At 43.0% G+C, this 11,555-nt stretch overlaps 1 protein-coding gene across 1 annotated transcript in view; it reads right to left on the bottom strand.

Moving 5' to 3' along the window:
• Positions 1-571: 571 nt before the first annotated feature.
• Positions 572-11,555, bottom strand: part of LHFPL6 (LHFPL tetraspan subfamily member 6) — a 201,670-nt gene continuing 190,686 nt past the window's right edge. The window contains exon 4 of the mRNA XM_034758566.1: positions 572-1,742. Within this exon, the coding sequence (XP_034614457.1) occupies positions 1,624-1,742 (119 nt within the window). The 3' untranslated portion in view covers positions 572-1,623. The remainder of the gene's footprint in view (positions 1,743-11,555) is intronic.

The raw sequence follows: 11,555 nt of genomic DNA, 5'->3' as shown, positions 1-11,555 counted from the left end.
GCTTGGGTAATCATTTGTAATAAATAAAATAATATTTCACATGTATACATCATGGGTATTATTCTCCCCATGTTATAGATAGGGCAACTGAGGCACAGAGAGGATAAGTGACAGGCCCACAGTCACAATGCAAGTCAGTGGCAAAGCCAGATATTAGAACCCAGGTGTTCAGACACTTAGTCTTTTGATTTATTCACATGACCATGACCTTCCAAAACTGCATTCTGCCTAGCTGAGATGGGCAATTTCATTTTTGGTTGGATCAACTATCCTTCACTTCCTGTCCTGAAATGTGTAGGGCGGTATGTCTGTCAATTGTTGCTATGTTTCAGCCCAAAGACTGATGAAGTCACTCGTGAATAGTTTGTATATCAGTCTGCTAGGTTAATGATCCTTTTGAAGGAAAGGTGTTCTATAACTGTGAAAGGTTCTGATGGGAGTTAAATTGTGTGTACATTAGGGGCAGAATGTACCCAAGAGGCGTATGAAGGATGTGATTATTTGCAAGACATTTTTATGGGGATCTAAGAAATGAACTGATTCATCCAATGACACTATAATGCATTTCCAGTATTGATCAGAGAAAAATTTATTTACAGAGATTTTCAAATACAAACATAATAGCACATTTATTTATGTTTTTTACCAAAATGAATATTGAAATAATAAACATGGTACAGCACAATACAACAACAATGAGCTAAACGTAACAATGACCAAATCTATATCTGGAAGACGTTTCCCATTAGTCTTACGTAACCAACAATATCCTACAGTACCATGAGTGGAATTCTCCCTGGACTGAAAGATGTCCATTTACTGCCCTTCATAACAGTACTATAGGCAAAGCCCCTATATATGCTGAGTAAAATGTTGCATTTTTGTAATAATGCTGAAAACACAGAAGCTAAATAAAAATTCTATAGGGCTGAATAAGCAGTGAATAAATGTTTTGGGAAAAAGAGTAGAGAGAATATACAAAATACTGTTAAAGTGGCTTATTGGTCCATTTATTAGGTTTCATGTGTAGTTTAAAAAGTGGTATAACATTGAATTTTAAACCATCAAATGAATAAAAAAAAGAAAAAAATGCACCAATAAGTTTGCATTTTATTTGTTCTGTGCCACGGTCTATATATGTGTGTGTGTGTGTGTGTGTGTGTGTGTGTGTGTGTGTGTGTGTATGTGTGTATGTGTATGCACGCACACTTTCAGGAGTGTTGTGCTTAAGGGGAATTTTGGAAGATTATACCCTACCCAAAATATTATTTTCACCAGTCTTTCAATTCATTGGTACACCCATACCTTCACAATTTAACAAAGGGGAGCATTCCTTTCTCGTAAAATTGTATTCTTCTAGAATAGACCAGAAAAATACTCTGTCAAGCAAGAACTGCCCATGCCTTCCCGAGAGTCGCAGCATTTGGTCCAGCTTTCCAGACTCCCCACCCTCCCCACAATTCACAGTGTCACCTCACGTCCTTGACCAGGTCCATTCTCATTTCATAATGACTGCTCTGCAGCTAGGAGCTAAAGCACTTTGTTCAGAAGAAGAAGTCTGCAAGTCACTTCGGCCTCTGGAAGCTCATTCATTCTCTAAACTGGACTCTCAGGCCGCCAGCCTCAGTAAGGGTACTGTTTCTGTTTCTTGCCAGAGAAGCAGGCCAACCAAGTGCAGATTAACATAGCGGCAGCTGCTCCTCCTCCGGTGCAGTAGTAAGCCCAGCCAATTTCACAAGTACCTAAGATGAACAAACAAACCAAGGAAACAATGTTTTATTCAAGGAGAGAGGTTTGCTTTCACCATAACTTTATAAGCTCTTTCCTTTTGGAGGGAAATGAAAGCAGAAGTAACCAAATACAGCATATGGTGCTGTGTATTTTATCCCCTGTATCAGGTTATTGGTTTCATTCTCCTTGTAAGCAACTTATATTTATACACCTCCATCCAAAGCCTTCCTATTCTGGTAGAAGGCAGCCAGATATCGGTGCTATCTAATCTATCTAGGTGCTCATGAATTTGGTGTCTGAGCATACAAGAACTTTCTTGCCTTTTTTTTTTTTTTTTGTATTAAATGTAATGCTAATGCAAGGTGCTGGAAGGCTGTAAATATCTCAGGGCAGTGACTGCATCATCTTATGCATTTATGTAGTGCTTAACACACTTGTCTTGACTGGCGCTTCTCAGCACTATTGTAGTAAGTGAAATATTGAACATGGCCACCTGGAAAAGGTACAAGTCATTAAATGATACAGATCCACAGAATCCTGTCTATAGTATGGCTAATTAGAATTAGCATAAGCACTTCAGGATCTCATAACTATTTACAATATGGATTTATTACACGGTGTTTATATGGACAGAAAGTCTGTGTTAGAATGTAGACTTGAGCCAAATAGGTTCTCTAGGGTCCTTTTACCAATCTACACAGCATCAAATCCAACAGTGAATCTGGGCTATTGCCAAGGGAATATAAAATTCTGGAACTTCCCCCCCTCACCCCCCCCCCCCCCCCCCGAGTAGTTGTGAATGGATGTAGGGAGCCAAATTCATCCTTGGTATGACTTCTAGCTTGTGATAAAAGGAGTTGATTCACAGGGCCCCACACCCTGTTACTAGCTCAGTGTAGTCAGTAAACCAAAAAGATGAGATCGGTCTATGCTGGAGTAAGTATTCAGTTCATGGGTTTAGCCTGGTAACTTCCATTCACTTTAACATGAGGCAGACAACTTAAACTACACCAGCCACTTCCAAAATGGAGGCATGTTGTCCTCATCCTGGAAAGAAATACAGATAGGCAGGCCCTTGTATCTGCACAGGGCCTCACTGATTTCAGTGGAGTTGTGTAACCCACACACCACCTGGGTGTGGTGTTCTGTCCCATCTAGTGGCACCGAGACCACTTAGAAAGAGAAAGAGATTAATAAGTCTGCTCTTCAGCCATAGCTAACAGACATATGGCTTTTAGCTCATGCAGTAGAGGCTCATGCATTTAGCTCCAGCGGTCCCAGGTTCGATCCCGCCCACTGATAACCGGGGTCTGTATTACAGTTGCACGTGTGTTGCTGTGTGCATTTCTTGCAGAATTGTAGCCTACATTTCCAAACCTCAAAGAATAAAGATATTTAGACTTCACTGTACACTACTCCTCTTTCCTCAGACTGCTGGAAGGGACAGAGCTGTGGAATCTGCCTGCTAGAAATTTTCACACCTGAAGCAAAACTGGTGAATCTATGAAGATAGAACCCCTCTTAGGGTGACCAGTCAGCAAGTGTGAAAAATTGGGACGGGGGTGGGGAGTAATAAGATCCTATATAAGAAAAAGACCAAAAAATCGGGACTGTCCCTATAAAATCAGGACGTCTGGTCACCCTAGCCCCTCTCCCCCTTTCTCTAGTGTAGTTATACAAGTCTATCATATTAAAAAGCAGGGCTTCTGGGCCTTTCTTTAAAAGAATGCTTCTAAAACACCAACATTTATAAAACTGTGAAATTTCACACTGCAAAAATGCCCCAGTCTGCTGCACCACTTCCCCAAAGAAGGAAACTCAACACGTTTTGGACAGTTTCACTAAAATAGAGAGGACATTGCCTTAAACTGCATAAAACAAGTATGTGCGAATGACTGGGCCTCTATTACCTTTTTGCATAATGAAAGAGCAGGAGTGTTTTAGGCTGCTGGTGAAGAGAGACTTTAAAGAGTGAAAAGTATCACCAGAGCGGATTACTTTGGGTTTCAGAGGAGTTCCAAATACAACCAAGAGGCTGCTCTTTATTGACCTGAGGTGCAGTGCTCCTTTGAGAGTTCTGTCCACCTATATTTAATTCACCCAAACAAGGAATATTCAGTTGGAGGATTTGGTTTGCCTACAACCCTTTCAAGAAATGAAAGAAGCAAAATTATTTAAAATGTTCCCCTTCGCTGTCTATAATGGCTAATCAGACAAGCCTCAGAGCTTACTTGGTTGGCAAATAGCTGTTTTCAATGCAGGGGAAAACTACACTTGACAGTTAAATTAGAGGTTGCTGGCATTGAGAATAGGTTAGCAGTGGAGCAGACAGCCCCACTGCCTGCCAAGTCCAGAGAGAGAGGCTGTGGGGCTGGTTTCCACAGCAGCTGCGAATCAGAAGGGTCGATGTTTTTTATTTTGTTTTGTTTTCTTGGTGTCTTTTTCTGCACTACAGGCAGCTGTTGAGTCCCTTTATGTTGTAGCAGAGCACTGGGTCTCACTGCAAATAACTCAATTCTGGAACTTTTACATGCCTCCTCGGAAATAACTGTACGAATCATCCTCTGCCCTTATCATAACTGGTCTGAAAATTGTAGTGAAGTTCTAAACTGCTACCCAAAACTACCCCCAGGGTGCCATTGCAAGCAGCCTTTCCCCACTGTTCCCCATGCCAGTCATACTCAGTGGCTCAAATCTGGATGTTGATTTCCTGTGTGGCATGGAACTGCCTGTAGAGACCTGGGACCCAGTTTGATTCCACAGATGAACAGTACAACCAAAAGTCTGATTGGGGGAAGGCGTACATGTGACTATTCTCTGTCCCCAAACCTCTCCCCCTGCTCAGGGGATGGAGTCCAGGAACCCACATGCCCTTGGGGATAGGAGGCACTGCAGGCAGAGAGCCATCACAACTCTGTTGCAGGAGTTGGGAAGAGGAGCGGGTGGAGATTCCCTGTATGGTGTAGAGGAATTTAAAGGAGACCACGCAGCCTGAGATCACCACCAGCTCAGAAATGGAATCGTCAAATGGAGAAGGCGCAGCCTCTATCTGGGAAAAAGTGCCTTACTGGAGATCAAGGAGAGCAATGAGACATCTGCTTTCCTACCTCAGGACACCTACCCATCCTACAGGTCATTTTTATTTGGGCCAGATTGAGGCAATCCTGGGTCCTAAGCACACCATGATACAGTGGCCCCTGCGGCTCAGTTTTCGTGGTACATTTTGAATGGAGGTGGCAGGTGGCCTCCTTCCCTCCCATAGAGGCAAGGGCAGCAGCATGAGGCCCTCTTCCTCCCTCCAGGAGCAGCAGCAGGGGTGACAGCAGGTGTCCCCTCTGCCCTCTAGAAAGGCAGGGTTGGAAGCTGGTTACCCCCAGGCGCCGGGGTGTAGCTGGGCTGGGGGGTCAGGCCCTGCCCTGCCACACACATTCTGGGCACACCTCGTTCTCTGTTGGGTGGTTTTGGCAGCACTCCTAGAGCAGCGGATATTGGAGTTCAGAACCTATGAAGATGAATGGGAAGCTCTCACCTCTGAGAGCAATTGTGTCAGGCTGTTTGCAGGACCACAGCTCTGTTACACTTGTTGCATGTTTTCGGGGTTTTCTTCACAAGCCTGAGGCCTGGAAACTGTTTCCAAAAAAAAAAAGAGAGAGAGAGGGAGCTGCGATTCTGACACAATCAGATGACTTGAGGATCTGGGCCCTATGCATGGGCCTACACAGCCTATGCCTTAATCCAGCCTTGGGAGGGCAGCCAGACTTAGCAACTTGCTAGGTCCCACTTTTGTGGTTACTCCGTAAGGATTAATACCACCCTCGGTGGTGGCCTCTGTGGCTCCTGTGAGGGACCAGAATCCTTTGAGTGTTGCCAAATGGTGGGAAGCTTGGCTGAAGGAGGACCTAGCCACCCAATCCCAGAAAAGGTGCGAGTCCCATAGTGGAGCAGGTGTGGAGATCCTTCAACTCCCCTACACCATGGAAAGTCTGGCTGGTGCAGAGCCAAAAGTAAGAGTTTAGCCTGCCTGTGCTCTAATGTATAGGGCTTATTCCAGTATGTGTTCCTGACTATTGACAGCAATTTATAACACCGATATACCCCCGAAAGGATTCCACATTCCTTTCCAATCTACTTTCCCACCAAAATAAGCTTATTTGCCACATCAGAGGGAGAATCTGCAGCCTGATAATAGTGCACAGCAACATCACAAAACAGTTAGTGAAGAAGAATCCTGTCACAAATGGAAAGTTCAGGTGGAATTCAGGCAAGCAGAATGCAGTCACTAAGGTCAGAATGTTTCTCTATGTTCTCAGGCTATTGAGGAGGAAGTGGGAAGCTGTTTTTATAGATATTATATTCTGCTGTATTACTTTGTGTGTTTTAACCTCTGGGATACGTGCCCAGAGATGATGATTGGTGCAGATAGCTGGATTTTACAACAGAGAACTCTTATCTAATAACTATTGCTTGTACATGGAAAAATCCATTATTTTGCCTCTGCACAAGCATAACAACAATTTCAGCTGGGATTTTCAGAAGAAGCTGGCAGACCAGGTGTCAAGTCATGCCAAGGCCCCCAGGCCTCACTGAACACTGACAAATGCATATCTGGAAACTAATCTGGCTCACCTGTGTGTTAGTACTGTTAAAATAGGTATTAGATTTATAGAGATGTTTAGAGTTTGGACTGTATGAAATGCTTGTGAATTGCTGTATGCATTAATCTCACTTATAATATCTGTACCCCATGATGTATGGTAATATTTAAGTGTTTGCTTTGTAACTATTGTAGTGTTTTCTATGAAACTGGAACATTTCCCACCCACCCACCCACCCCCCCCCCGAGTCAGGAGAGAAACATTACCAAGCAATACTAATACTAGTTTGCCACGATGGGTGTCATCTCCTGCCCAACAAAAGAAGGCCCACAGAAGGCCAGTGGACAAAAGACTTTATTGATTGCTCTCTCCACACCCGGGAAGAGAGGATGTGTACAAATCCTTGTCCCATTACTGTTTGAATTCTAGGTGAAGGGAATAAAAATCCCTGATCAGAAGGCTCTGTATCACTATGCTACTTGGAATTTGGAGAGGGCAATATTTCTAAGCATAAGCAAGGGATCCCCAAGCGTTGAGCTTGGGTTAGCCCTAAAGAACATACAGAGCTTGCACATTACAGCAACTTCTATTACTTTTTGAAACCTATGACTGTGACTCATTTGTGTGTGTATGTTTACCTGCTTTAATCCTGTAAATAACTCTTACTTCTTTTTCCTAGTTAATAAATCTTTATCTTCTTTATTATAGGGTTGGTTACAAGTGTTACCTTTGGTGAGGTATCTAAGGTACCATAGACCTGGGGTCAGTGACTGGTCCTTTGGGACTGGGAGTAACCTGAATATTGTTGTGATTTTTGGTGTAAGGGACCACCTGTCACAAAGCCAGGCTTGCCTGGAAATGCCCAAGGGGACTGTCTATGACTCCATCTCAAGGCTGTTATAGTGCTTAATAAGTCACACTTGACACTTGGTTGGTGTCTATCTAATTATAGAACACATAACCAGTTTGGGGGTTTGTGCCCTGGTTTGTAACAGTCTGCCCTGAGGTTGGCACTCGCATTCATGAGCCACTCCAGCTTCACAAAGCCTCAGGGAGATGGGTGGCTAAATCTCTGAGGCTGGTTTGAAAATCCCTGTATTCATAATACATCTTTTGGGGGGCTCCTGCCTGTCTTGGAAGGATGATGGACTCCATCTAACAATTCCTTTTGGTCACTAACTACTCCCAGGGTGTGCCTTCTAAAACAACAAAATAAGAATTCTACCACTGCCTTGAGATGTGTCACTTTTCCCTGTGATGATCCAGAATACAGAAAGTGCTGGTTGAAATGCTACTTTAAAAGAACCGGGACCAAAAATTCACCTGCTGGGATCATTCAGAATGTCTCAATCATGCCCTAAGGGAAAGAGGAAGGAATAAGGAGACTTGATTTCTGCATGGGGTGAATTCAACTTTTGTACCTTGGCAGAGGACAAGGGGGAGATGTATAGTGAGGAGTGTGTTTATGCACGATGAGCCAGCTGCTAGATCAGTGTCACAGCATTGCTTGAGAAATACAGGATGCGTATTCAACCTGGGACTTGGCAAGCCATGGTTTCCCCCTCACTGTGCTCCATTTGCCCCAAGGAATACCGTTACCCACCTTGATCAAATAAGGAATTACAGGCAGTCTGTTGCTCTTTCAAGCTCGCAAGAGGGAGCCGGGTCAAGAGGAACAAGTAAAGGGACAGGGAAGTACAGCAGGGTGGTGGAAAGAACATTGGGATATTGACCTTATAGCAACAGTGACATGAAAGTCAACCCGCTCATTAGTTCCATTGAGTGCCAGAAGCAGTGGGAGTCTCTTGCTAAAATAGCTTGATGTATATGTGGAGGCTGCAGAATGGGGCAGCATTCGGAGCTGTAACACTGAAGAGGAGCCTGCTGTTGGAAGGGGTGAAGTGATCTCTGCAGTGTTCTAATTATAGTTCTCAAGCTAACAATAAAATGTTTCAAATTTACATGCTGAAATTAACGGTCATCTACAACAAATGGCCAAGTGTTAGACTGAAACAATGGTACTTCCCTTGTAATCTTGTATTTCATGGGGGCGGGGGAGGAATGTTCTAGTTTATGTTTTTGCTCCAGTGTTTTCATTTTGCTGCATGTACCAGCAATTTTAGTCCATTGCACCCTAAGGAAAGATTGTTGGTTGTCAATAATTGGGCAATTTAGCTGCAGTTTAACCTGTGAAATGACTTTTGCTTCACTTTTGCATTAAATTCTCCCATTTAGAAGGGTGGTAAAGCTTTGTAAAGGGCAGAATATAGAATATTCAAATGATTAGACTAGAGGCCAAATCAAATGGTAATACACAAGCAGAAATTATACACTTGAGAGCAAAAATATTTAGTTCTCCTGATTTATATTTGTATAGCAGTTATAACAGCAGCTACCATAACAGGGCCCTGATCCAGCAAAGCTCTTAAACACATACTTAATTTTTATCACAGTGACTTCAATGGGACTACTCACATGCTGAAAGTTAAGCATGTGCTTAAGTGCTTTGCTATATTGGGGCTTACATTCATCCACCAGGTATAGTATTTTGCCTTGAGGGACTCTGTCTTGCTAAGCATGATAAATATTGCTTTTTTATTTGATGCTCTGTTGTTGAAATCAAAGCTCTAAAAGAAACAGCAAGGTCCACAATTACATATGTAGGCAGTGTTTTTTGTTAGAGTTAAAAAAAATAAGGTGAAATAATGTGTATCTTTTCCCCCCGTGCTCAAAATCTTTGTGGTGTGTGTGTGTGTGTGAGAGAGAGAGGGGGCGGGGGGAAACACATTGGAATGGCATGGTTTAAGTTTCATGATAATGGAATTTCTCCAAGGATCTAAAAATACTTAAAATACCTTCCTATCTAAGTAAGTTGTCATGCATTATAGTTTTATGTTCTGGAATGATGTTGTGCTCAGGGCCTACACTAGTTTTTATACACCAGTATTTACCTTCCAGTGCAGGACAGAGGAAGGGACTCTGGCAGCAACAGGAGCTGCGGAGTCATCGTTGTGCTGGTGCTGCAGGCTCACTGGCCATTTGAAAGCTTTTGGTTTCGTTGGTGTTTTTTTGGCAAGGAAGTTGATAGGCAGCATAAATAATTGGAGCGACGGGCCTTCTGATTGGTCAGTGGGGCAGCATCATCCACCAACAGCCCAGGCAAGATTGGAGACAGCCACCGAGACATTTTTTTAAAATGGGGTTTAACACTGCTGACATTTGGGGTGGGGGGCAGCTAGAAATCAGTTTGGGGATTTAACCTTCAAGTCACAGCCCTTAAACATATACTGCAGGTGAACAGGGGGGGGGGGGGCAGAGTGGGTTCATGGAACATTTCCCTCCATACCACCTGTAGAGGACGTAAAAACAATTATAGCCCAAGCTCCATTAGGAGCAAAGGCTGCTAGAACTAGAATCCTTGTAGGGATCAGGGAGGGGTAAGAAGGAGGTAGGGTCACATCCAGTCAGTGAAGCTAGCTGGCTGTGGAGGGAGCACACACTGTCCCCTCCTTAGGGGTGGACTTGGAGCTGCAGTAACCAGGATCTCTGAGTGACATGGTGTGTAGTGCCTCCTGGTGGTTGCCCTGGGGCAGTCTCTCTCTGCACTGCTCCTTACTCAGGGCTATGCCTCAGCGGTATAATCTGGCCCACAATAGGAAAAGCAACCACAACACAAAGCTGCGGATGTGTCCCAGCTGTCGTGAGAGTTACGGAGAGCATCACTTTAACAGCTTTCTGAAATAAATCTCCATGCTTTTTGCATGAGTGAATAAATGGTCAGTCAAGTGAATGAATCCACAAGTGACTGAGTGAATGGCTGAGTCAATGGGGGTACAGACTTCACTGGCTCTTAGGAGAAGAGCCCATCTGAAGGTGCAGACGAGATCAGTAACAACACTGCAGGGATACAAAGCACTAGATTCTTGAGGACTGGCAATGGAGATCCCAAGAACAAAACTATTATGCCAATGCTGGTTGAGCAGGATAAGATAACAAGGGGCAGCAGGAAGGTGTCCCTAAGATGTGAGAATGTGTGTTACATAAAAGAAATCAAAGAATGGGAGTGGTAAAGGGCACTAGCTTCATACCCAAAACAAACCAGCAAGAAAAATCTGTAGAAACCTAATTCTGCAGTGATGGTTCAGTTTATTGCAAAACACGTGACTTTTCCTAATTTCTGCTATGATTTCCATGGACATGATATTGTTCCCATAATGCCATGGCTTTCCCCAAAATTCATCACGACAAATATGAAGCAGAGTTAATTTAGGCAGCTGGAGCAGTGCTAGTCCCTGATCTACCACAGGGCTCCACATGGGATCTGTTTACCTGGGGCTTTAGTAGTATACTTTCAACTCAGACCATCCTATAAAACAAACAAACAAAAAACAAACAAACAAAACCACAAGTACTTAAAGCATTCCTGGAAATACATGTGATTTTTATCTAAAATATCCAATAAGTGAAACATATGAAAACTCCAGAATATAGGAGTGTCTGGGATATGAACCTATTATGTTAATTGCAAGACCTAAAATAGGACCTTACATTTTTCCTTTTTTATTACTGTTGAAATCAATGAAACTTGCACTGGGCTAGAAGACTGGAGACCCTGGCAAATGCTAATAACTTAGCTTTAAGTAGGATCCATTTTCTAAGACAAAGAAAAAAAGAGTTGAGAATTATTCCAACTAAGGAATACGGTGCTAAAAAGCATATGTCAAACATCACTGTTTAATCCATATATCTAAAAACTCCTCCTACTTAGAAACCTTGTGCAGCAACTCTAACCAGCTTTGCATGGGAGTCCAATACTAGGAGGGAATGTGAAATAATTTAATGAACCAAGGTATTTTTTTTTTTAGAGACTAAAATGAAGAGAGATGATAAGTACAGGAACTGCAGGTCTGAATGCCACAAAGCTAATAGAAAAGATAATCAGCTAATAAAGAAGAGGACCTGGTTGTTTTGAAAGGCAACTAAGAAGTGTTCAAGAACTGAAGATTCTTTTTCTTTACACAGTGCGTTACTGACATGTGAAATAAGCTACAAAAGGCGGCAGTAGAAGTTACAACCTGGAATGCATTCAGAAAGGAGCTAGATAGGTACATGGAAGAAGGCAACAATAGAGAAGGTACAGACTACAGCTGAGTAAGTAATTTGGAACCATTAAGGTATTTGGTGAAGTTTGCCCCTCTCTGTCCATGGAATGTAGAGGATTTTCTCAAA

This window comes from Trachemys scripta, chromosome 1 (assembly GCF_013100865.1).
Source record: "Trachemys scripta elegans isolate TJP31775 chromosome 1, CAS_Tse_1.0, whole genome shotgun sequence".
Taxonomy (NCBI): Eukaryota; Metazoa; Chordata; order Testudines; family Emydidae; genus Trachemys; species Trachemys scripta.
This window is presented reverse-complemented; position numbering and strand designations above follow the sequence as displayed.